Source organism: Podarcis muralis, chromosome 7, assembly GCF_964188315.1.
Source record: "Podarcis muralis chromosome 7, rPodMur119.hap1.1, whole genome shotgun sequence".
Classification (NCBI taxonomy): domain Eukaryota; kingdom Metazoa; phylum Chordata; class Lepidosauria; order Squamata; family Lacertidae; genus Podarcis; species Podarcis muralis.
Window position 1 is genome coordinate 28342365 of NC_135661.1, and position 27177 is coordinate 28369541.

Here is a 27177-nt window from a genome sequence, read left to right on the forward strand (position 1 = left end):
CCTCACCTCAATACCTCAAGGACCAGCTCTCCCCAACCCAGACCCTGCAATTGTCATCTGAAGTCTTCCTTTGGAGGTCCAAGGGGTTGCAATATTCGAACAGGGACTTTTTAGTGGTGGCTCCCTACTCCTGAAATGCTCTCCCTCAGGAGGCTCGTCTGGCACCATAGCTTTAGGTGCTACGGAGAAACATTTATTTTCTGCCGTGCCTTTGGCTTTTAATTCATGACTTAAATAAATATAAATAATTGTGAAACATGAAAAAATTATAATTATAAATTATGGTTTATAACCGCACACTCAATAAATCATATAGCACTTGAAAATACAATAAATAATAAAAACACAAAATAATTGTAATGGTGATGATATCACATCTTATATTACGCACAGGGCATTAGCCGCTTAATCACGCCAGAGTTTCTTTTAGGGGGCGCTCTACCCCTGCGCACCTCTATGGCGCCTCCGTCGCTTGGCAACGCTTCTCCTCGCGTGTTCCGTTCGGAGCCGGAAGAAGCGACCGTCGACTTCCCTAGAGACCGCGACCTCTCCCACTTCCCCCTCCTTTTGCTCTTTTGTTGCCGTCACGTGGGCAAGGGAGGCGGTCGCTCGGCGGTTTGAAATGAGGCGAGAGCCTGGCCAATGAGGAGGGAGTTGGGGGCGGGCGGGCGGCGGGCAGAGAAGAGGTGCCCGGAGCGGAGAGCCAATGGCGGCGTGGGAAGGCGTGTCCAACTTCGGGAGGCACCGCCCCTCCGTTGCCTTCCCTCGGTCCGCCTGTCAGTCATTGAGTCGGCCGGCCGGTTTTTCTTGCTGCGGTTCCCGTTGTCTCTCCCGCCATCCTTGCTTCCCTCATGCAGCTCGCCAGGGGCCCCGCCAGCGGGGAAGCCGCCGCCGCCTCGCCCATCTCCGGCCCGGCCGCCATCCAGATCAGCAGGTACTGCCGCCAAGAGCGACTGGGCTCGTCCTGTCAGGAAAACGCCGCCTCCCCCCGGGGGGGGGCTTTTCTGTGGAAGGTGTAGAGAGAATAAAAGGGCGGGTGGGGGAGAGGGCGCCTCTGGTCATGTGCAGAGGGCCTGGGGAAAGGAGGACTCAATACCACCATTAGATCCCCACCATTTCTGCCAGATGACACACCTTCTAGTGAGATGCGATATTGGACTGCACCCATCTAAGCCTTACTCAGAGTAGACCCATGGAAGTTTATGAGCCTAAATTGGGGGAGGGAGAGGGCCTCTGGGCATGTGCAGAAGGCCGCTTCCCTCATCAGGGGGTGCTCAGTACATCTGTTTCTAAACTTCACCTCCCCACCCTTTTTAGCCAATTGACACCACAAATACGGCTTAGTGATATGCTATATTGGGTCGTACCCAGCTAAGCGTTACTCAGAGTAGAACCATGGGTGTTTATGGGCCTCAATTGGCCCTGTCCCCATTAATTTCAGTGAGCGCACCCCGAGTTGGGCTTATTTTGGATTTGCCCCGTTAAAATGATGTAATACCCTAAAATACCAAAGGAGCTGAAATAGAGCATCACCTCTGCTTGAGAGAGAAGAAATCAGCAGGACTGAAATCAACAGGAACAACCGACCCACAAGTTGCTTAAGGCCAAGAGCAGGTTCGGGGTTGTGTTTGATGCTAATCCTACTTGGAGCAGACTCATTGAGGTTAATGGACATGACTTAAGAGTCATTAATTTCAATGGATCTATGCTAAGTGGAACTTTGTTGGCTGCAACCCTCAGTATCACTTCAGCCAGTGAGGCCTTGCAGAACAGATATGTTGGCGACCAGCTTGAAGAGCATTAAAGGGGATTTCGGCAGATTCATGGAGAAGAAGGCTATCCATGATGACTAGACATGATTGTTGGGTTTTACCTCCACTGTCTGAAGCAATGTGACTGAATAGCAGCTGCTGGGAATCACAAACTGGGAGAGTATTGCTGTGCAGTCAAATCCTGTTTGTGAGCTTCCTGCTGGGGCAATTGAGTGGCCACTCTGCAAATAGAACATAAAAAGAGCCTGCTGGATCAGGCCAGAGGTGGCCACCTAGTCCACTGTCCTGTTCTCACAGTGGCCAACCAGATGCATGTGGGAAACTCACTAGCAGGACCCAAGCACAAAAGCACTCTCCCCTCCTGTGGTTTCTAGCAACTGGTATTCAGAAACATTGCTGCCTAGATAATCTGCTGATCTGATCCAGTAGGCTCTTCTTAGGTTCTTGTGAGTCTATCAATGGCTACTACATATGGTGGCTAGATTAAAACATCTGGGCTTGGAGGCAGTGTAGCTCTGAATGCCAACTGCTGGGGATTGTGTGGAGAGGCTCCTGTTAGACTCAAGCTTGTGGGCTTCTGGAGCATCTGGTTGGCCACTGTGAGACCAGAATGCTGGACTCAATGGGCTCTGTTTGGCCTAACCCACATGTCCAACTTATTCTTATGTTTTCATTTCCACCTGACATTACAGCACTACAAGGAAGTTTGGGGAGTGTCTCTGGGAAGGGCACTCCATGGCACTGGTACTATGCCAGTCAAAGTTCTGCTGCTTTGAGAGTGAACCCACTTAGATTGCTGTTAATATATGTAGTGAGGGAAGTGGCACTTGTATGCTCAAAGGTTGTCTTGTCTTCAAGGTGTGGCTATTCAGAGGGTACATCCTTATCCATCTACCCTCTCTTGCTATCTATCAATGTTGGAAGAGGAAAGGGTTCATGGAGATCAAATTGGAAGTAAATGGGGCAGAAGACTGGTGGCGGGATATAGGGGTTAAGTTGTTGGCATGGTAAAGTCAGTTGTCCCTATGAATGCTGACAATCCCAGATTACTTTTGTGAACATCCAGAAATAGAAAAATATTTTGCCACTATGGACATTTAGCATTAGTATGCAATGAATGCTAACGCTTTGCGTGGGACTTCCAAGATGCTAGTATATGCCACATTTCAGAATTCACTCTAAAGTGTCAACATTATAAATCAGTTCAAAAAAGTTAATGTGTAAATTATGTAAACATCTGAGCCTGATGGGGATTGGCAGGAGAAGAACAGAGAGACAGTGTGGTGTAGTAGTTAGAGTATTGGACTACTAGGACCTGGGACACCAGGGTTCAGCTCCCCACTGAGCCATGATGAAGCTCACTGAGTAACCTTGGGCCAGTCATTGCCTCTCAGCATAGCCAGTTGCTGGAAACCATAGGAGGAGAGAATGCCCTTGTGCTTGGATCCTGCTTGCGGGTTTCCTACATGCGTCTGGTTGGCCACTGTGAGGAAAAGATGCTGGACTAGATGGACCACTGGCCTGATCTATCAGACTTTTCGTAAACTCTAGAGAGCCCATGTCTTAGTGCAAGGAGTCTGGCTTGATGTAATGCAGCTTTTGTTCTCCAAATGTGCTGGATGGGAGTTAAGCTAAGACCAAGGTATTGTTTGTGGGGTCTAGGGGAAAGATCTGTTGCCCAATTTATTTCTGGGATTGTTCACCCACTAACAGATCAGATGTTTAGGAGCTGCTGTTAGATCCAGCCCTCAGTGGTGGATGCTCAGGTACTTTGTATGGCTTGCAGCCCCTTCTTGTTTATTTCACCTGGTGTGTCAACTGCAGGGAAGGAACTTGTCCACAGTCATCCACATCTTGATAACCTGCAGATCACATTACCGTAATACACTACCTCTGAAGGCTATCTGGAAACTTCAGTTGGTTTATAATGCAACAGCAAGGCTGTTGCCTAGTGCTGGTACTGAGGCTCACATCTCCTTCGAAAATTGCGCAGTGGATGCTCAAACCGTTTATAGGTCAATTCAAAAGTGTTGGTTGTACCCTAAAAATTTTTAAATTAAAGAGGCTCCAGGAAGTGGAGGCTTGGTGGACCACCTGCCCAATTACTGGCTCACCATCAGGTGTAGTGGAGGCCATAAGGATGGGGGGGGGGGATTTATGGAGGTTCCTCTCTACAACTCCCTCTCCTTATTTGGTTGCCAGGGCCTTTGCTGTTGGTTTTCAGCTTACTGGGAAAGATTTTGCTCTTCTTATTTGCTTTTAATGGTTGTGGGTTTTAATGCTGTTTCTGTATTCCCTGTTTTCTTTGTGTTAGCTTGTGGTTCAGTACCTTTGCTGGAGAATCTTTCAGTGAGTGGGGAGGGTTATTGTAGACAGTCTGATCAAACAGGTAATTTAATTATTATTTTGTCTCCCCCACAACCCCCCTGAGCCTCACTTCTCTAGCCACATTCACACCATACATTTAAAGCACTATGATGCCACTTTAAATAGTTATGGTCCCCCCCCCCAAAAAAAAAATGTTATGGGAGCTGTATTTCATTAAGGATGATGAAAGTTGTTAGGAGCCCCTATTCTCCTCAAAGACCTATGGTTCTCAATGTGATTTCACAATCACTTCCTCTTCTCAAGGAACTCACGGAACTATATCTCTCAGAGGGGAATAGGGTCCTCCTAAAAAAAATACAGGTCTCTATGACTTATTAAAGTGGTATCATAGTGCATGGTGTGAATGTAGCCTGGGTATTGCTGCTTGAACTTATTGTCACTTAGATGGTAAATATTTTACTCAGTATTTTATGACCTGGAGGCATAAATTGTGTTTGCTCTGGGTGGGGACTAACCTATTTCTTCAGGGTTGGGTTAAAGAAACACACACGTTCCTAAGTGTTAATCTACAAATTGATGCTGTGCAGGTTTGTGATGTACTGTAGTTTAGTATCTCTCTACTACCATCCTGAGCTCGCCTGAAAATGGAGAAAGTCAGGCCTGCTGAATTTTCAGTGTGATGGTCAGCTTTTATTGAGCTGCTGTGCCATTAGCAAGATGTGGCGGCTGCAAAGTTACATTTCTCCTACTGGATTCAAACTATTGTCTTTGTGTATCCTCTCAATGCAATATTTGTGCTCTGATCAATGGAACCTACACCGGGAAATCACTTAAAGGGCTCCAGTTTTCGCCTTCCCTTGGTGTCATATTAGCAGTAGGCATAGGAGAATAATTACGCTAACCAGGCTGCTGCCACTCATGAGGTTTTCTAATCTCCTTACTCTCTGGGGTGGGGTTTACACCAAAGGCACTTAAGAGATCTAGGAGAGAAGTTTGCTGCTCTCTGTATATCTGCTCTTCTCAGTTGTGCCGACTTGCTGGGTTTTCACTCAGCTTTGTGCATTTGCAGACTAAGTTTAAAATAAGTGCATTGGGAATTGCATTCATAAACATCTCCCTTGGGCTGTTGGCGTTTTAATTTATATCCCCTGGAAGCTTCTTTTTTATTATTTCTTTATTTTTACTATGGCTTTTTTGTTTTAAACGTACCATTTCCTGACCAAGCCCAGTCCTCTCTACCTCTGGCATCCCTTTGCAAATCACTATATTTGCAGTTAAATTCAGCTGTTGGTTTGATGGTAAAATTGCTTTGACACTGTGATATTCCAATAAACAGAAACAGAGTGGACAGCTGGGTTTGAACAATCTGGCTTTAAATCCTGACTTTCTCAAGGGCAACACAGTTGCATAGCCTTGTCAAAGCCACCAGCCCAATTCATAGCCTGACCACTGCAGTGTTGGTTACCTTGAGGCTGAAATACTGCAATGCATTCTTTGTGGGGCTGCCCTTGGTCCTAGTTCAGAAGCTCCAACTGGTAGAGAATGTGGTGGCCAGATTGCTGATGGGGGCATCTGGATGAGAACATGGGACACCATTGTTGAAGCATCAGGCCTGCCTGCCCATCTACTACAGAGCCAGGTTCAAGGTTCTTGTAAAATTGATAAAGCCCTGAACATCCTAGGTCCAGGGTACCTCAGGGAGTGCCTGAACCCTTATATCATTTGCAGGAGCATTCTTGGTTGTTCCCTGAGTTGGCAAGGCTCATTTGACAAAAACAAGTAATGTTGGTGTCATTGGCCCAGTCTTGTGGCACACTCTGCCCATAGAGATTCAGCAGGCGCCTTCAGTTTTAATCTATAAATGTCTTCTGAAAAAATGAGAAAGTGTGAATGCAACAAAGACATATAGAACAGGTATGCATATCAGAGAGAGCCGAGATTAGCTGCAAATCCTTGATGACTATATAGAAAATCCACATTTGCTCCTATGTTATGTGTGGACACTCAGTTATCCATCAGTAAAATGCAAATGATTGTGCCTTTAAAAAATCCAGATGTCTGTGGTGTTTTGACTTTTTGTCTTATCTCTGCACTGGATTGGCCTAAATGTTTGTTGCTCAGGGCGCTTCCCAACAATTGTTGTTGTTTAGTCGTTTAGTTGTGTCTGACTCTTCATGACCCCATGGACCAGAGCACGCCAGGCACTCCTGTCTTCCACTGCCTCCCGCTCATGTTGGTAGCTTCGAGAACACTGTCCAACCATCTCGTCTTCTTAGTCCCCTTCTTCTTGTGCTCTCCATCTTTCCCAACATCAGGTCTTTTCCAGGGAGTCTTCTCTTCTCATGAGGTGGCCAAAGTATTGGAGCCTCAGCTTCAGGATCTGTCCTTCCAGTGAGCACTCAGGGCTGATTTCCTTCAGAATGGATAGGTTTGATCTTGCAGTCCATGGGGCTCTCAATAGTCTCCTCCAACAATACGTACAGTAATGCAATTTAATGTTTGCTAACAATAGAAGTTTAGATTCAGCTTAACCCAGGACGAGCGGGACGCAGGTGGCGCTGTGGGTAAAAGCCTCAGTGCCTAGGGCTTGCCGATCGAAAGGTTGGCGGTTCGAATACCTGCGGCGGGGTGCGCTCCCGTCATTTGGTCCTAGCGCCTGCCAACCTAGCAGTTCGAAAGCACCCCCTGGTGCAAGTAGATAAATAGGGACCGCTTACCAGTGGGAAGGTAAACGGCGTTTCCGTGTGCGGCTCTGGCTCGCCAGAGCAGCGATGTCACACTGGCCACGTGACCCGGAAATGTCTCCGGACAGCGCTGGCCCCCGGCCTCTTGAGTGAGATGGGCGCACAACCCTAGAGTCTGGCAAGACTGGCCCGTACGGGCAGGGGTACCTTTACCTTTACCTTTTAACACAGGACGCAGAGTGAAAATATCTTAAAGCTGACACAGACTAAATGCTTAGGGCGGGGACAATATGTTTATTCTGATAAAGAGGCAGTGTGGTGTAGTGGTTAGTATGTTGGACTAGGACCTGGGAGACCAGGGTTGAAATCCCCACTTGCCCATGAAGCTCGCTGGGTGACCTTGGCCAGTCACTGCCTCTCAGCCTAACCTACCTCATAGGGTTGCTGTGGGTATTAAATTAGGAGGGGGAGAACCATGTAAGCCACTGGTGAGTTGATCAAATTATTTTTTTGACTGTTCAAAAACAGAGATTGGGTGAGTGCAGAAATAGTGTTACTTGGCATCTTTCAGTAGGACGAAAAATTGTTGGCTTGGATTTCTTTTTTGTAATGCAGGGTCTGACCAAGTTGGTTGCTCCAAAGATGTATGTGGGGGAAACTGCCCTCATAAAGGTTCAGGTGTGGAATAAGTAGCCAAAACGAAAACAAACAAACAGGTTGCCTCTTCTAATCCTGCAAGCTGTTGTAATTTGTTCTGGAGTCTGCAGAGAAGGTCACCCTGGACCAAGTGCCTATTGTAGTGGTGTCTGGCAGAAGGTGAGCAGGCTCTGCCCTCTACAGGACATTTTTGGGAAATGTTCAAGAGCTGGAGGCAGGCTGCTGCTTTTTTAAAGGAAGCTGCCTTATGCAGCATGACCATGTCTTGCGTGGGGGTTATGTTTTGGAAATGGTACCTATATACAAGATACGTCCCTGCACAGCCATCCTTACCTTCCAAGCAAAACTGACGCTTACCAGGCTCTGGGATGCTCTCACGAGATCTCACGGGACTGTTCAAGTTCCTGCAAGATTTTGTGAGCTCTATAAGCGAGTCTGAGAGCTTATCAGCTCTTTCCGCACCAGGAAAGACCTGCTCTACAGGAGGTTTTAAGTTCTCTACCTTGTGTGCAGTTAAATTGTGGAATTTCAGCTGCGCAAGTCTGCAGTTTTGCAAGTTAATTGCACGCAAGAAGTAATTGTCAAACCTTTGGCCTGCTTAGTTCACTGTTACCTACATTGACTGGCAGTGGCTCTCTAGGGTTTCATGTAAAGAAGATGCTCTGCCACTAAACTGCTACTACTGCTTCCCATTTATTTGTTTGCCACAGGGTGCTTGGATTTGTTTTTCTGAGCCACTTTTCCATAAAATGTTTCTACTTCTAGGCAAGTGAGGATTACTTAATTGTCAAGCTATGCTGTCTGTTTGTTTGTTTCACATTTTTATTTTGGATATGGCCTTTTCAAACAGAAAAAGTACTGGTTGTGGTGGAACTCAGTCAAGTGAATCAGGCGAAAGACCCATCTAGCCCAGCATCCTGTTCTCACAGAGTCCAAACAGATGCCCCATTGAGAAGCTCTCTTCCCACATGAGATTCCCAGCGGCTAGTGTTCAGAGGCATATTGCTTCTGACAGTGGAGAGAGGACATAGCAGTGTTAGAAACTCAGATATATAATCTAATCACCAAATGGCACATTAAACCTAGGTTACAGTCACCACAATGGAATGTCTAGGCACCATTCCCCCCAGTTGTTGTTGTTTAGTCGTTTAGTCGTGTCCGACTCTTCGTGACCCCATAAACCAGAGCACTCCAGGCACTCCTGTCTTCCACTGCCTCCTGCAGTTTGGTCAGACTCATGCTGGTAGTTTCGAGAACACTGTCCAACCATCTTGTCCTCTGTCGTCCCCTTCTCCTTGCACCCTCCATCTTTCCCAACATCGGGGTCTTTTCCAGGGAGTCTTCTCTTCTCACGAGGTGGCCAAAGTATTCGAGCCTCAGTTTCAGGATCTGTCCTTCCAGTGAGCACACAGGGCTGATTTCCTTCAGAATGGATAGGTTTGATCTTCTTGCAGTCCATGGGACTCTCAAGAGTCTCCTCCAGCACCATAATTCAAAAGCATCAATTCTTCGGCGATCAGCCTTCTTTATGGCCCAGCTCTCACTTCCATACATCACTACTGGGAAAATAATAATAATAATAATAATAATAATAATAATAATAATAATAATAATAATAGAATAATGATAATGATGATAATTTCTATACTGCTTTCTAGCACATTAAAACATCAAATAAAACAATCCAGAATAAAACTAATTCAAGCTTCCAGGAAAATATTTCAGATGTTTCTGTAAGTGACATTTTGCTTTTCCCAGTCACCAACCTGGCATCCAGAGATCTCCAAGTTCTCACAATTGACCTGTGTTATTCGGGGGGGGGGGGGGGACGGGGACGACACGCCAGGCACATGGCTGATTTCTGACACTGGAACTTAGCCATAGTGGCTAGTAGCCATTGATAGCCTTATCCTCCATGAAGCGCATTCTGTTGTGTGGTGTGTGAAGATGCACTTTCTTTTGTCTATCCTGAAACTTCCAACAGTCAGCTTCGTTGGATGGCCCTGAGTTTTAGTATTGTGAAGGAGGGAGACAAACGTTTCTCTATTCCCTTTTCCCACAAGTTGTGTAATTTTATGCACCTCCACCATGTTCTCCTCTTTCTTGGTTTTTATCCAAACTGGAAAGCTCCAAGTGCTGTGAGCTTTGATCCATCCTTGTGATCATTCTGGTTGCCCTTTTTCAAACCTTTCCCAGCTCTGCAGCATCCTTTTTGAGGCGAGGAGATTCTGCCCCCCATTTTTATCACTGTATTGTAAGTTACCTGAAAACCTGCTTTAGCAACTGAAGCAATAGGCTAATTCATCTGATAATAGTATTTTAATTGGTAGTTGGCTTCCAATTAAAGGGAGGTACATGATTCTTCCACTTGCTAAACAGTTTGCTGTTGAATATTTATTTCTCCAGAGCTTCTGGTTAGATGTGAAAGCAGTTCCCTGAACCAGGGAGACCAGCCATATGAATTGTCAACCATCTCCTGTTTCCTAGGGGGAGGTCAAGCCTCTTTGATGGTTGTTTTTAGAGTCTGTTGTTGTCTGGATTCAGAGGAATTCTTTTTGTGTGTGTATGTTCTTCTGTCAATAGCACAAGATCAGTTTGTTCTCTAAATTCATGGCTTGTGGCACTGGCAATGTTTGTGTAGGAAATTTTGAGACACTATATAAAGAGCAATGTGGTTATGTGTGTGAAGGGAGCAGAGACATCACCTGGGCACCACTTTCTGTACCTGAGCGGTTACAAGTTTTAGAGCAGCCATGCTGAAGATGTGGCGGGAGGTGGGAGCAAAGCTCTTCCAGCTGAATGCGAATCTCGGGAGGTAAGTGATCAGGTGTGAGTATCCTGCAATTTAAGCTGCCCTGGTCTGGGAGTAAGGCTGGGTGCTGTCTTGGGTAGTGGGTTGGCCTTGGGCTAGCCAGTTAGAACTTGCATCGTAGATGCACATTCATCAGGTGGCCTTTAGGGAAATATTCACATCTTTTTTGGAATTGGGTATCTAGCCTGGGAGACCAAGGAAGTGAATGGCACTACCTGCCCACAGTTTTGTGGGTTGGTGGGTTATAGATCTTGTAGTGTTAGATTTACATATGTAAAATGGAAGAGCCCACCCCACCATGGGGGAGTCCCATATGCAAGTCATAGGTAGAGATTCCCCTTCCCTCAAAGCCTGAGACTGGGGGAGTACTCTAGCCTTAAGCTGCCTCAAAGAAAAGGGAACTGTAGTTTTTAAAAAGGGTTTTGGGAACCGCGGCTCTGTGATGGGTAAACTATAGTTCCCAGGATTATTTGCGGGAAAGATGTCCAAAAAAAGATTCTGTCAGTTGATTGGTCAAATGTTTTTGAATAATAACACAGCTATATTTGAATCATTACAATTATTAGAACAGGAAATACAAAATTTAATCAGTACTTAAGCTAAGTCGACTTCATTGTTTTACAACTTTTGAAAAAGTAGACCTATTGAAATTAATGGACATGACTAACTTAGATCTATTGATTTCTGTGGACCTATTCCATGTAAAGCTTAGTTGGATACAGTTTGACAGGATACATTTTGTAATTAAAAAATATTGAACAACGTTACACACAGAGAGAGAAACAACCATAATAACAAAATAATGTAAGTTCAGCTCAAGGAGCTCTTGATAATAAAGTCAAAAGAAAAAAATCAGGAGTGAATGCAATGGACACAAATAAAATTATAAATGTGGTATAAAACACAACTTATACTGTACAATGATGAGAAAAAATGTATTGCCTGTTTATATATATGGTCAAATAAAATTGTATTCTGAAGGGATTTGCCTGTGTGACTGCATTGTCATATATAAATTTAATAAAATAAACAAATATTGATTAAAAATAACCCACAAGCAGAGGTGAAATCAGAAGAATCAGTGTCGTTCCTAGCCACAGGAAGATTACATCTCAATATCTCTGAAATAGCAATGAACATAACTTTCTTGAACCAGCTATCTAGGGTGCAGCATGAAGCGTCTTCCCGGCCCTGAGTGATGACTAATCAAGCTGCTACCAGAAGATATACAGTTTACTGTTTACATATAGGATCGGCATTACCTTTATCAAAAATAGGAAAAATACATACATGTGAGCCAAACATTCTAGGGTAAAATACTACTGATGGAAGACTCCCTACCCCCACCCCCAATGCTAGCAGAGACAGTCTTAAAGGGTGGGTAGACCAGAACTTCATCCATTGAGATACCTCAAATTGTTCCTTAAGATCTGGCTCCCATACCAACTTTACGTAGGGTGAAAATTGTAATAGTAAAAGTAGAGTGTGATGCCATTCCCCTCTGGATGGCCTGCATAAGGAGGAGCTCAAAAGGTGTGTTGTTTTATGAATTGTCCAGTCTGTTGAACCCTTAACCTGTTCAAGCCAGTTTCCCAATTGCAAGAGGCATTCTTATGGCATGGGTACCTTTGCCCTAGAGAGCAAGTTCTCCAATCAGAAGGGAAGAACTGCACCACTTCTTGATGGCCCTCTTTCAGGCCTCCTCCCTTGCTCCCACTCCTTTTTCAATTGATGGCTGATGGCGTGCCAGTTTGGATCATGACGGGAGGAAAACTCTCTGTCCTTCATTTCTCAGTCTTCCCAGTGGGAGAGCAATCAGCCCCCCACAAACATCTCCTCCTTTTCTTCTTTTTGCTGTACCTGTTCCTAATCATAGAATCTCAGAATTGTAGAGCTGGTGCAGCAATGGTTTTTATTTTTAAGAATATTTTTAGCCTCCCCTTCCTCGCCAAGCAACCTGAAGAATGTAGATCCTTAAGAATTTAAGGTGAGGGGAGTTCAAGCTTTTACTTACTTGTGGGTGGGAACTTCTCTTTGTCTTCTTGCTAAAAGTATGTGAACAATTTGTCCCTGCAGAGGACCAAAGTAGAACTTCTGCTAGCTTGATGAAGGCAAAGGTCTGCTTATCTTCCTGCAGCATTTTTCCATGGGTTCATCTCTCAGCACTGTTGCCGTGTTTTAGAAAACCCACCTCTACAGCAGCCTTTCCCAAGCTGGTGCCCTCCAGATGTTTTAGGCTACAAACACTTTTGTGGGTGGGGCTGATAGGAGTTGTACTCTGGAACATCTGGAGGGGGATACCAAGTTGAGGCTGCTGTACGTGAACACTGTCAGTCATGTAGCTGGGTTTCTTCCTTTCCCTTTTGTATGAGACCGCAGGGTGTCTAGGATGACTCATTCTGCAACTATGCTGGGGACCAAGGCAGGAAATCCTCTGAGGGGGGAGGCGGGTGTGTGTGTGTGCCAAGCCTAGTGCAGATAATGCCATGAAAATACCAGTTCAGAGTGCTTTCTAACAGAGATGAGGACTCTCTCTGTCTCCTCCTCGGGATGCAAAGTCGGCTTATCTGGTATGACAACCTTCATACTTTTTTTGTAGGTGCTGTGTGGTTGAAATCTGTGGATTGACCCTCCTTTGTGATCAGTTGCTCCTCTAGGTCCCAGTCAGGCACAGTGCCAGACAGTAGATATAGGAGAAAGCAGAACAGCTAGTTGGCTTGCAAGAGTGGCTGGGACTTCAAAAGGAGGAATATGAATCACCGATTATGCCATGATTGAAAAGGATTTGACTTAAAGCCTGTATATACAAGAAGACAGGTAGTTGGGAAGGGTGAATTGGGGGCTCTAATTACAATTTGGCTGCAATTACAGCAGGTGGAATGGGGGAGGGAGAATGGCTTTGGGAGCAAAGACTTTTGCAAGGGTTTTCCTCTCCCATGGTTGGGGCTGAGGGAGGAGGAAGAGCTACAGAATAGAAGGTGACTGGCCGGACAACAGAGGTGGGAAAATATTTCATATTCCTAGGAGTTGTTGACACCTTTTCAAGCTCCTTGGCAACCTGTTGCCTGGATTTTTTCCTGGTTCAGAGACTTCTTCCTGGGAAGAAAATGGTGTGCTTCATCTTGACTCATTTTGAATATCACTTTAGCTGATTTGCTTGTACATTTCCAGTTTGGCCTGACCGTTCTTTACCACAATGTCTGAATCAGATGAATTATGTTTAGCATGAGCAATTAATTTGCTTCCAAACTATGGCTTGGTAACTGACTTCACACCAAGGTTTTGTGGCAAAAATGGTTTACATTTCAATCATGAGATTAAATTTTACAGTTTGCAGCAGCTCCCAACCTTGGCCATTGAGAATATAAGATTGCTATCCTTGAAAGCAGACAGTTGTTGCTAAAAGTGTCCTGCCCCAAAATGCCTTGCTCCAGAATTCAGCCCAACATCAGACATGAGAGAGGTTCTGACCCAAGGAGAGACCCAAGGGCCATCATGATAGACTGGCCTGTAAGAGATGGATTCTGCTCTACAGTTCCCTACAGCCACTGCTGTGTCTTTTGTTCCTGGCTCAGAACCTGTCCTTATCTCATGTTTCAAGATGCAGCTTCAACCATTCAGTTTTCTATTACTTCTTCCTGTTACTCTTTGAGAATTTCAGTAATCCAAGGACTACCAGAGCACCTCTGGGGAAACATACCTATGCCTTCTCTCTTTCCATGGCTCAACCAGTGACCCAAATTGGGGAACAGCAGCTGCTTGGTCCAGTTCTTCCCTGACCTAATCCTCCCCCCCCCCTAAATCTGGCAGGACGTTAATCCACAATTAGATATTATAGGATTATAGGGTGTCACTCTTGAGGGTGGTCCAGGTTAGAAACGAGAGGAAGATTGTGTTCAAAACTGGAGTAGTAAGTACTGGTAATGTCTCATGCAGCTTTCTGATCCCTGTAGCAGGTGCCTTCTGCTGGTCTTTGCACCTGTGAACCTGTCTACGCATTTGGGTTACCTGTGGAGGTTGGCTCTGTTTTGTCCTCCATTGGAATAACAGCCTATTCCTACCTCTTTTTCTTAATGGTGACACAGATCATTAATAACATTATATTCTTCACAACTGTGAGCAGGGCAGTGGGGTGGGGTAAGTGAAGACAAGCTGCAACAATTAATTTTAATGTTCTTCACTGCTCCTGCTCAGGCTGCACAAACAAAACATTTTGGTTCCTGAAATTCATTCTGATTGTGCAGATAAAATATAACTGATAGTATTGTACAGGATGTGGTATTAGTGTGTGAAAACAGTGAAGATCCAATGATACCCAGGCATGCACACCAAGATGGTGGAGATGTCAGGCGCCATTCTGGTGCTCAAGCTTCTTCACTTGGTCGCAAGTGGCTGATAGCCAGGTGCAAAATGCACCTGGCCCCTGGCTAATTTTGAACACTGCAGTCCAACATCATCTGTAAGGGGCCATGTTGTTGACACATGTTCTGTCTCTTCAGCCTGAGCTAGAGCTGACTGCCTCTTTATCCTCTTTTCTCTCTGTAGGATTATGCGCCCTGATGATGCCAACATTGCTGGGAACGTCCATGGAGGGACCATATTAAAAATGATTGAGGAGGCAGGTGCCATCATCAGCACTCGGCACTGCAACTCTCAGTCTGGGGTAAGTACTCTGCACATGTTCAAACAGTGAAGCTGTTTGCAGCTGTGATATGTGGAGGAGGCTCTTCTCAGTGATGCCTTCAGTGTTAGTAGCAGTAAATTGTGGAATGGGGCAAAGCTGCAGGAGCAAAGCCTTGTTGCCTCCCTGTGCCTCCGTTGTAGATTCAAGTGCCTGCTCTGCATGTTAAGGTTTATAATGTTCCTGTCTTCTTTTGTTTTATTTTTCAAACTGTCATATAACAGTTTCCAACTTAATAACGAAGGAGTAGTAAAAAAGCTAAGTAAATTTAAAGATACATGACATGGGAATACAAATTCCAACTTCAGCAAAAAAGAAATGGAATAGAAAAGATCACAAGAGACATTTGTCCACTACCTAACCCAGTGGTTTTCAACAGGTGTGCCATGGCGCCATGCGGCACCTTGAATGATGATCATGAGTGCCGCGGGTGGGGGAAGTGCTGTGCAACCATTCCCATGCATCAGGCAAAAGAAAGCAGGCGTAAGAAAAAGTCTGGACCCTGTGCTCCTATGCAGGATTAGGTCCCATGTCACCTGTACGAATTTATTTCCGAGCTAAGCAAGCCTGGGGCAGGGCTGCCAAACATTTTGGCCTTGTTCAAACAGGAGGGACGCAAGAACGAGGCAGCAGGCTCGTTTCCCAGAGGAAATGTGGGCTTCACCTTTTACCGTAGATGCTCTCCCCCCCCCCCCAAACTTTTGGATCCATGCTGGCTGTGCATGCATGCTGGTGCTGCTTACTCATCTGCTGCCAGAGCCCAGTGAAGGTGCGGGGGGGGGGGGACAGGGTCAACAAAAGCAGTGTCCACGCCCATTATGCCCCTCCTCCTTCTTCACCTTTAGTGGGGGAGGGGTGTGGTTGTGAGATAAAGCTGAGGGGGAAAGACATTTGCCTCCCCCGCCTACCAACTGACGAAACCTGGGCCCTAATCCATAATAAAAAGGTCTGGTATTCATTTATGCAAGGGCAGAAACAACAAATCCAGGTTCTGAAATGGACACTGACCTTCTGCCACCATGACTGGAGAAAAGCCCGAGGGTGGTGGGTGCTTCTCCTCTGTTTCCAAATCTGTCCTTTAAAACTTCTTGGATGACCAGAATTCGTGGATAGTCACCCTATTTTATCAATTTCTTCCTTTTTTAAAAAACAAACCCCAAATGTAATCTATGACTGGCCAGTAGGTGGCAGTGATAGATAATTAGAGGGGAATAAAGAGTGGGGGACTCCACCAAAGTTGGAGATGGGATGCCTGTCTACCAAAGAGCCTATTGCATAAGTACACAGTTGAAAGCATTCTGTGATGCTAATGGACCCAGACCTCTGACTCCCTCGCCCCTTGCAAAGTGGGTAGAAATGGATAGCGAGTCTGTAGACTTCAGGAGCAGCCTCATGTTTTTTCCACCCACCTTCCGTTTCGGGCTCTTTTCCTCCTTTGCTCCCAGTGGTGTGTGTTGTTTTCCTTTTACCCCACCTGCCTGTGATGTTTTGCTCACTCACTAACAGTGGCTTCGCCTGCCCCTCTCAGGAGCGATGCGTTGCCGCCCTGGCCCGCGTGGAGCGCACAGACTTCCTTTCCCCCATGTGCATCGGAGAAGTGGCTCACGTCAGTGCTGAGATCACCTACACATCCAAGCATTCTGTAGAAGTCCAGGTGCATGTGGAGTCGGAAAACATTCTCACAGGTAAGCAGAACCCCAGCACCTTTTGTGGTCACCTGCTGAACAAGGGTTAAACCACGTGATGGCGCGTAACTTCTTCACTTTCTTAAATCTTTCATTTCCCAAGATTTTTCTTGAGGGGAAAGGGCAACTGCTGTGTCTATCATTCTTTTTAATGAAAGAAATTTCTCTCAAAGTGCCTGTTTAACCATGCACAGCTGGCAGTTATACTTCACCCTCAAAACTGGATTTGAACATAAAGAATTCATTTCTTACCTGTTAGTCGCAGCAGGAATTTTTGATGTGAAAAAGTGGAGATAACCTCCTATCCCATCCGTTAAAAAGTAGCATGATAAAGTACGGGGATTCGTTGCGGTGGTTAAATTAACTAATTACCCGAGAAGTAAGGAAGACAAATGACGCCCATGTTATTTTAGGAATTGATGGATGCATTTTGTTTTGCAGTAGGAGGAGGTTGGTCTCGATGGATTCACAATATTTTGATTTATCCAGGGCTGAAGCTTTTTATTATGATTTGCGAAGCAATTATGATGATTGAATAACAACACAGAATAAAGCATTCCACCAGGATACAAGAGACAGAATGCACTGACTTTGATACATTAAGTTGTATACGAGATGAAGAACTTTCATTTGTTTGAATAGACTAGTGTTTCCCAACCTTTTCCCTTCCTGTGGCACCCCCATGGGCTTAGCCAAGGGAGGGCAGGTGGGCAGCTACCCCCCATAAGTAAAAATCAATACAAATCTGAGGTTTCCCTCCCCTATCAAAAGCCTGCCCCCTAACAAAAATCCTGGCTATGCCCATGCCCCGCTCCCTACTGGTAGAAAGGTAGCTATTTTAATGTTTTGTTTGTAATTAGAACATGTTTTTATAATTATAATTTTTATAATTTATACAAAATACAATTACATAAAATGATAAGGAATGAAATATTGTTGAAGCAGGAAAACATAGAGCTGGAAAAACCATGGAGTTGGAAGGGACCCTAGGGGTCATCTTTCTAGTTAAAGGTAAAGGACCCCTGGACGGTTAAGTCTAGTCAAAAGCAACTATGGGGTTGCGGCGCTAATCTCAGCTTTCCAGGTCATGTGGCCAGTTGACTAAACCACTTCTGGCACAATGGAACACTGTGATGGAAACCAGAATGCATGGAAACACCATTTACCTTCCTGCTGCAGCGGTACCTATTTATCTACTTGCATTGGTGTGCTTTCGAACTGCTAGGTTGGCAGGAGCTGGGACAGAGCAACAGGAGCTCACCATCTTTCTAGTGCAACCCTCTGCAATGTAGGAAACTTAGCTAAAGCATCTGTGATAGATGGCCATCCAACCTCTGCTTAGAAACCTTCAAGGAAGGAGAGTCCAGAACCTCCTGAGGAAGATCCATCTTCCATGTATTATAAAAATTAAACAACACTTATTTGACCCCAGTTATTTGATGCAGACGGGGGAAACTTACAGATACAGTCCAAAAGGCGTACAGGGAGTTCTGTATATATGGGAGAATTTTAAAAAGCAAGTGGTCCTCCCTGACCTGCTGCAAAACTATCTTTTCATCCATAGGAGCCCTGGCTGCCTAGATAAAACATTCTAGCTCCCCATACTTTACCTGGGAGTAAAGCCTACTGAGCTCAGTGTGGCTTTCTTCTGAGTTGACACTTATTTACTAGATGCAAGTCAGCAGCACCAGACAACCCCGCTTGGCTAGGCGCTGGGGTGGATTTCACGCCGCCTTGCAGAGCTGAGGCCCTGGTAAGCCACCCACTTACCCACTTGTGATTGGCCAAGCAGATATCCAGTCAATCAGGATTTCTTAAAAAACAAAAGCTTTCCTCCTTTCACTTCTCACTTCCCTCTGTGGTCCCCTAGCCTTGTGTTGTGGTCCCTCAGTTATGCAATTTTCCCCTGTGGCCCCCTTGGAATATCCTGGAGCCCCTGGTTGGGAAACACTGGTATAGACTATATTACAGTATACTGTGGTTGTATCCTACTAATTTGTATTTGGAGTAGACCCTTTTCTCATCTTGCCAAAATGTCTAGCCCCCCCCCCCCAATAATATCTCGAAGCCGATCTCATGCAAAGTGAATAAAAATGTTGGGCTAGGACCTGGGAGACCAGGGTTCAAATCCCCTCACTCAGCCAGGAAACTTGGTAGGTGCTCTTGGGCAAATCACTGGCTCTCAGCCTAAACTCCCTCCGGGGTTGTTGTGGTGATTAAATGAGGAGGTAAGAACCATGTGTGCTACCTTGACCCTTTGGAGAAAAAAAGAAGTGATATAATGCTCACCCTGCCTCTTGCTTGATGCCTCACTCCTTGGCTCACAAATCCAACTTCTCTGGAAGTGGCTGCTTCCCAGCTGCTGCATTCCAGAACTTTCCTTCCCTCCAGGCCTGGCCGAAGTGACATTACCGGCGGGTGTGCAGTCGAACGCATACTTCATTGCTCACGAGATGGAAACTGTCTGCAGCAAATCTGCAAATTTCTGGCTTTCTTGGCCTTTTGGTCTATTTATTTATTCGATTTCTCGCCCACCCTTCACTACAAGCGCAATAAAACAAGAAAAGTTTTTAAAATGTGAAAAAAAAGTTCCTAAATGTTAAGGGAGGTTTTAAACTAAATGCATATTTTAAACCCTTCTCAGGGTTTATTCCTGCTTTATTGAACCAAGGATTCCCCCCGTGATTCACACATAGGTGTTTTATGTTTATATCATCATGGCATGACCTTTGGCTACTTACAGTAAGACTCAACTCGACATAGCAGCACAAATGTTTGAAGAAATGTGTGCCAGGATTCAAGAGCCGGGGGCCGACTTAGGAGACAGGAATGCCCAAAATGGCCCTCAGCATTTCATCTCCTTCCCCAGATACCCAGTCTGGCAAGAGATTCCCCATGTGTGGCATTACAAAATTTAGCTCTCTTGGCGACCCTCTTCCCATCTTCTCTCATCCCCTCCTCCCAATATTTGGCCCTGCCTCAAGCTTCTCTTGGAATATCTTCCTGCCAAGAGAATATGGCTTTGACCAACTGGGATGTTGAGACTTTGTCGGTGCAAACGCTGGGTTTTGTAAAAACAAAGCAGGTGCAGAGAAACCAGATGTCTATCCCCATGCTCTTGGCCGACGCGTGGGAAGATGAAAATGTGTTTCCATGGTTACCGTGCCTTGAAAGAGAATATGCAGATCAAACCGGGAGCCAAAAGTTCATCCCACTCGGTGATAGACACCACTGATTAACTGTGGGCCACTGCGAGGAGTGGCACCAAGCGAGTCCCTGCCTGTGACTTCCTTTTTATAACCTCCCCAAATCCTTGAGGCTGCTTCGAAATATTAATCTGCATATATCGCTGGATGGAGGAGAACTAGGGAGAACCTTCTCTTCCCACAGACGATCACAGTTCAGAGGCCCTGCATGACTGTGGCCAATTGGACAGCTTTGATGGGAGAGGCCTTTAATAAAATTGGACTCCTGGAATGAAACGCTTGGGCTGCCTTTCATCTCCTCCAAATTGCAATTAAGATTTAAACCAACCCTTTCACAGGTTCCACTGCACAAGGAGATTTTTTTGCAGTGAGGTTTGTGGAAAAAACCGCTATCCAGAGGAACAAGGGAGCCGTCAGGCCTGGGAGTGTGCTGACTTTGATACTGCCCAGAGCAGGGACAGGGTTGGGAGGCTGCTTGCACCAACATCTTCCCCAGGATCAGCTTAGTTTAGCTTAAGAAACAGCAGCTCCCAGCATTCTTGGGGAAAGCCATGACTGTTTCAAGTGGCATCAAAGTGCTTTGAATGTACGGTGCAAATGGGGCTGCAATGTTTGCAGGAGATGCCTCATTGTGGTGCATTGCACCTTGAAAATGGATAGGTGGGTCCAAGTGGCACTTGAATTCCAAACGTGTGCTTGTGTGACCCTGTGTCAGGCTGCTAAAACCTCTGGTCAGTGTTCTTGTTTTATATAGGAAAGATTGTCAAACTGGGACTCAGCCAAGGGGTGGAAAATGAGCAGCTCTCCAGATATTGGTGGACATCAGCCAGCATGGTCAGTGCTCAGGGATTATGGAATCCTGCAAAAGCTGGAGGGTGATATGTTCCCTGCCCCTATATTTTGAAGGGTTAGGGAGGTCGTGCCAAGGATTCTTTTGCTTGTCCTTTGTTTCCCCATTTCAAGTTGCCAGTTAGCAGCAGCCGGCGGTGTCTGAAGTGCCCCGGTCCCCCTCTGGGCTTGCCAGCTCTCAGCAGGCACGGCCCATCCAGCTCAACCAAGCTAAGCTGCCAGTGCTGCTCATTTGACTTATCCCCAATGTCTGGATGCTAATTTCTGTTAGATGCAATTAGGAGAGAACAGCTCCGGTACAGGCGGACTGCAGCCACAGAAGCTTCTGAAAGCAGCAGCCTTGGGAATTGGCGCTCTTTTGATCAGAGTTTTACCCAGGAAAATGTGCAGATAGCCATTCTGTGTTGTTTGGGGAGGAGTGTGGGAGCCTTGGGGGCGGGGGGGGGGGGGCATAGGGTTGCTGCTGTGGAATCCAGCCTGTCAGGTTGTTGTTGTTGGGTTTAAGCAGTAAATCTTATTCCCAAGAGAAGGTTGTCACATCACAGTGAAAAGCTGTGCACAGAGCCGAAGTATTGCAAATTAGCCCTACTTTCCGCACAAATTCTGTTTTCCTTTTGTAACAGGGAGGGGGAGATGCTGCAGTGAAACGCCTTCTCCAGAGTACTGGGAGCATTGTCCCTCTGATCTTCGGATGAAAAGAGGCGTGATGTTTTTTTTCAAGCAGTCGGGCCAGTTTTGAAAGCAATGTACTTGTTTGTACCAGATCAAAATCTGCGCAGACTTTCCCCCTTGAAAATTTAGGCCCATAGTCAGAAATCAGGGTGTGTGTGTGTGTGTGTGTGTGTGTGTGTGTGTGGCAGGAACTGAACAGCCATAACATATAGTTCTATAGGGTCAAACTTAGGTAATGGTCACTTTTTTTGGAAGCGTACTACCGGCACACTTTTCCTTATTGCTGCAAATGTAAAAGGGACTTGTTCAAAAATTAAAGCTGAACATTCAGGGAGGAGCCTGGAATATCAGTTCCCCTCCTTTTGGAACATAAGACCAGCCTGCTGGATTAGGCCAGTGGCCCAACTGGCCCAGCATCCTCTTCTCGCAGTGGCCAACCAGATGCCCCAACCAGAAACCCTCAAGCAGGACCTGAGCACAGCAGCACTCTCCCTCCTGCAGTTTTCAGTAACTGGAATTCTGGAAGCATGACTGCCTCTGTTAGTGGAGGCAGAGCATAGCCATAATGGCTAGTGGCCTCCCCCTCCCCTTCCCCTTCCCCCTCCCCCCCTCCTCCTCCATTAGTTTGTCCAATCCGCTTCTAAAACCACCCATCCCTGGTGGCCATCCCTGCCTCCTCCTGAGCCAGTGCACCAACTGCAAAGAGCTTTATAGGTGTAGCACCATAGAGGCTAACATGTGTTATGACATAAGTGGGGCATGGGGTTGGGAATGTAGGTAGTGCTGTCAAATAACACTGAGATGCAGAAAATAATTGTTGGGAGAACTCAATTATGAACGTATGTAAGATATGTACAGTGATAACTCACAACAGCAATAGCTGATGCAATGCAATCATACTCACATTGCAAGTTAATTAACAATGGCACTGATAAGACAAAGATAGTTGCCAGAGTTTGAGCGCCATGGCAGAAAAGGTCCCCTTGCCAGTAGTTACACTGGCTGATATCACTTGCTTTGTTTTGCTTTCTCATTTCTTCAGGCCAGATGCTTTGATGACTCAGTTGTTATTCCATATTTTGCAGTTTTCTGTGGTCTGTTCATTTACAGATATTTTTCCCTCCCTAAAAAGGTGCCAAGCGGGTGACCAACAAGGCAACTCTGTGGTACGTGCCCCTCTCTCTTAACAACGTGAACAAAGTATTGGAAGTCCCTCCTATTCAGGTAAGGGGATGTTCCAAGGGTGATGGTGGAGCTCTATATGAGTCAGGCCTTAGTCCAGATTCTGCAAACAAAATAAACAATGCCCATTTCCATGTTTACATCCACTTGCTTAATCATGTACTGCATTGTACTGTATAATCTGGTTTGGTTGTCTTGATTCACACTGTAGCTGAGTCTCTCCCAGAAAGATGTCCTCTTCTCCCTGCCAGACTTCCTTTGAACAAACTTTTTCTAACTCCCTCCTTTGCTCCAACATATTGTGACATACCAGATTTAACACTTGGTCTACGTTGCTCCTGTCCACCCCCATTACCTTAGAGGGGAGTCCTCTCTTGCCATGCCTTCAAAGGGGCAGTGTGTGTCCTCTTAAAGAGCTGTATAGAAAAACTCTCCAGCAACATCCTTTCTCCATTGGTGGCCCAAGGGGACATTTTCTTGCCTCCAGTGGCACTTCATAGCAACATGAAGCAATGGTGGTGGTGTGGCCAGTCGGGCAGCAGTCCTTGTCCCTTCCCCTCTGACTTGGGATGACCAGGTGGCCCTTCTGTTTCTTATCAGTTTGCAGAGAAGGCGCAGGAGGAGGAAGGGAGAAGGCGCTACGAAGAGCAGAAGCTGGAACGTTTGGAAACGAAGGAGAGGAACGGGGATGTCATCATGCCAGTGATCAATCCAGGTAAGATGGGCAATCTGAGTTAACGCCTGCTCCAAAGGACATGGTGAGGCTTAGCAGAATCCTTGCATCTTTACATGGAACTGTTGATTAGTTTGCTGCCAAAGCCAGAAGTACTAACTTTGGGGCAGGTATTTTTGTGAGTGAACAACTGCAACCCCTCCCCGAACTACTGATTTCTAAAATGTTATACCTTCCCATGAATCATGCCCAGGATGCACCATTAATTGACGTATCCTTATCAACTACATGTCACACCTGCTCCCTGGTCCTTGCTCCAAACAGGAACATTTTAGGCCTTTTCTCCCCCATATCCCTCTGGCCGGCTCCTAGGTTCAGCCTGAAGGTTGCCCACACCCAGTGGCGGAGGAGGGGGGGCAGGGGGCAATCCACCCGGGTGCTATCTCTAAGGGGGTAACAAGAAGGCACTCCACGGGGGGCTCGCCCCTGGGCACGGTGGCACGAGCCGCTGCCATCATGCCACCGCAGCCGCGTGCCGAGGATCCTCCTTTTGCGGTTGCAGTGGTGGAGGAGGGATCCCATCGGTGTCTGTACAGCGCTTGAGCAGCTCCTATGGATCCCTCCGCTGCAGCCACAAGCAGAGGATCCCGCCGTCGTCTGTACAGCGCTCGAGCAGCTCCGTCGGCAAACTGCCCCGTGGCGCATGCGCAGTGCCGCTACGTACGCCGCATGTGTGCGCGCTGTACGTACAGTGTCACACATGCACAGTACATGGCGCCGCACATGGGCTGCAGGACGGTTTGCCCCCCCCGACCCCCCACCAGGTGCTGGTTAGCCTTCCTTTGCCCCTGCCCACACCTGTAATATGGGTGGCATCTTTGCTACAGAGGTGGGATATCTGGGATTGTAGTTCAGTGGGTGCTTCCTGAGAGTCAGTTGACTGTGATTTGACAACTTCTTAGCTAGTCACCATAAAAGCTGGATCCATTTTACATTTCCTGCTGCAGAGCCTGTCTGATGACGGTGCCAGCTTGTGTGTGAACCTGGATGGGGACTGGCATCTCCTCCTGATGTCTTGAACAGGCTCAGTCTCTCAGTTTGGCTCACAGAAGCTCACAGGGATCCAGGCTGAGAATCCTGGAGGTTGGAGGTCTAGAACTTCCATGCCATGCCTTGGGACTTTCCCCAGAGGCACGTGCTCCTCTTTACCTACCCCACTTCTATGCATAAAGACAGACTTCCTTCCTCCCTCCTACTCCAATGAAAGCCCAAAGCCTGCCTTTTGGGGAGTGAAGAGCCCCAACCAGCGCAATGTGCCTGGAGCAATAGCAGTCCTCCAGGGATGCTTTCGTCTTCCTTCCACCACGAAAACAGTTGGGTTCAAAGCCAGCTATTTTAGTGCTCAGACTGTCTGCACTCGGGTATTTATAGATGACCATGCAGCGGTGTGCATGCAGCCCAGGAACGTGTCATTCCCCCTCTCCCCATCGACTCGAGGAGACTGTTCAGTGGATTTCTTCCCAGAGCCGTGAGCGGCAGCAGTCATGCCTTCTCTAAAGCTGAGGCTGCTGCCAGAACATGTGATTGAGTGAACTTGCAGAGGTAGGAGCTCCGAAGAGGTGACCTGCAGGTCTATTTTTGTCTCTGTGAACAGAGCCCCCCCTTCCCCACTAGCTTAATTTTAGGTGTCTTTTAGAGCAGGAAGAGCACAGGGGATTTGTGCTGCAGTTGCCTAGCAACCCATCACAAAGGGCTGGGGGGGGGAGAGAAAGAGAGAGAGCTCGGATCTCTTTTGTCATGTCCAGGAGGCTTTTAAGACGAAAATTTCTACAGAATGGCAGCGGGCTTCCTTTGTTTGGAAGCTTTAGGATGGGGCACAGCTGTCTGTTTCCACAGTGAATAGACTGTATGTTCTACTTAAAGGTCATTGTCTGTGTTAAGGACATTTAAAGCTTGATGTGCTCCAGACTAAAGGTGTGTTGGGAACTCCCTTCCAAGTGAAGTATCTAAGGACTTGTGCTCAGAGAGAGCCACAGCAGAGAGGAATGCAGGTTCTGCCCCTGCAGCTGGGTGGCACACTGCCACCTCTGGCTATAAACACCAGGAACTTGGCCTGATTCGCAGAGCAAGGCTTTCAACCTGCTGCACTTTAGGGTCCAGCTCAAGTCCTTTCTCCATCCATGGATGACAGAGTTCCTGGGTTGTTATTATTCATTAAACTTATTAGTCACTTTTTTAAAAAACAACAACAGTAACTCAAATTGGCTGAACAATAAATACCGTATTTTTTGCCCTATAGGACGCACTTTCCCCCCTCCAAAAATGAAGGGGAAATCTGTGTGCGTCCTATGGGGCGAATACAGGCTTTCGCTGAAGCTTGGAGAGCGAGAGGGGTTGGTGCGCACCGACCCCTCTCGCTCTCCAGGCTTCAGGAAGCTATCAGCAAGCCTGGGGAGCCCGCGGGAGTTCCCGCAGGGCTCCCTAGGCTGCGGATAGCAGCCTGCCGCCTGGCGCATGGGGCGCCCTGAAGCAGAGCGCCCCGTGCGCCGGGCAGACATCTGCAGCGTGGGGAGCCCTGCAGGAGTTCCTGCAGGGCTCCCTAGGCTGCGGATAGCAGCCTGCCGCCTGGCGCATGGGGCGCCCTGAAGCAGAGCGCCCCGTGCGCCCGGCAGACATCTGCAGCCTGGGGAGCCCTGCGGGAGTTCCCGCAGGGCTCCCTAGGCTGCGGATAGCAGCCTGCTGCGCGGGGCGCGCTGAAGCAGAGCGCCCTGCGCTTCGGGCAGACATCGGCCAGCCCCACAAGTTCGGGGGACAGTGGGGAGGCGCAGCGCCGCCATCCCGCTGTTCCCCGACCTGGTTTTGGGGGGGGGGGAATAAAGGAAAAATTCCTTTATAGGTGCGTCCTATGGGATGAAAAATACGGTAAGTAACATATGCATTAAAACCAGCACAAAACAAGACAGAGAAAAATCTAAAACTCATTCAAGTTTAAACAGAAGGTACCTGCTGAATCTCTATTGGCAGAGCATTCCACAATACTGTGCCGATGACTGTATTTCTTGTTATCGAGTGAGCCTCACCAGCTCGGGGAATGACCAACGATGCTCCTGCAGATGATCTCAGAACTTGGATATAAGGGTTCAGGCAGCTCCCCAATCCCAGATCCACTACTATCTGTGTTTAGACCAGGCTTTGTAACTGAATCACCCTTGGTCACCCTGATTTATTGTGAGAAGGACAGGGGGAATGCAACTGTGTTACTTCTGCTCAATCTCTCAGGGGCTTTTGCTGCCCTTGACTGTGAAATCCGCCTGGACCAGCTCAGAGCGATGGGTACTGGAGGCACCGTATTATGATGCTTCTGTCTGTATCTTCAGGGCTGGTGGCTGCTGCACTTGTGTGCAAGGGCTGAACAGACTTTAATAGAAGGTAGCTTTCAGGATGGCTGGACATTGATAGAACCAACATGGTGAGAGGGTGGGGAGCACAGGGAAATTGTGCAGAGCTGGTGCAAGAGAGGTGTGGAATGGCAGGGGCTTGAAATGATTATTGCTGTGTCTGTGTAATAATTCAGAGTGCTGGTATTGTCTTATAAAGCCTTATGCAGCTCCAGATTCCAGTACCTCAGGGGCTGCCTCTGCCATAGGAACCAACCTGGCCCATGCAATTGTCACCCGAAGCCTTTCTTCATGTGCCCCCCCTCCATGTGAGGTTCAGAGGGTGGCAACATGAGAGCAGGCCTTTTCAGTGGTGGCTCCCCATTTGTAGAATGCTGTTTCTGGGGAGACTTGCCTGGTGTCATCATTATATATCTTTACATGCCAGGCAAAAACCTTCATCTATATTTGGCCTTTGGCCTTTGGCCTGTAGCCGTCTGAGGCCTTTTAGAGTGGGTGGGATTTTTTTAATGGATTTTAAAAATTGGTTCTAATGTGTTTGTGTGGGTTTTTGTTTGTTTGTAAGTCTCTTTGAGTTG

At 46.9% G+C, this 27177-nt stretch overlaps 1 protein-coding gene across 4 annotated transcripts in view; it reads left to right on the forward strand.

The window, feature by feature from the left end:
• Positions 1-694: 694 nt before the first annotated feature.
• The window catches only part of ACOT7 (acyl-CoA thioesterase 7), a 65452-nt gene continuing 38969 nt past the window's right edge, over positions 695-27177 (forward strand). The window contains exons 1-5 of one of the 4 annotated variants that reach the window (XM_077931451.1): positions 695-934; positions 14799-14916; positions 16463-16619; positions 22479-22570; positions 23129-23243. In XM_077931451.1, the coding sequence (XP_077787577.1) occupies positions 852-934; positions 14799-14916; positions 16463-16619; positions 22479-22570; positions 23129-23243 (565 nt within the window). In that variant the 5' untranslated portion in view covers positions 695-851. Of the gene's footprint in view, positions 935-12694; positions 12824-14798; positions 14917-16462; positions 16620-22478; positions 22571-23128; positions 23244-27177 lie in introns of those variants that run through there. The other 3 variants (XM_028740476.2, XM_028740477.2, XM_028740478.2) reach the window with 3 other exon arrangements.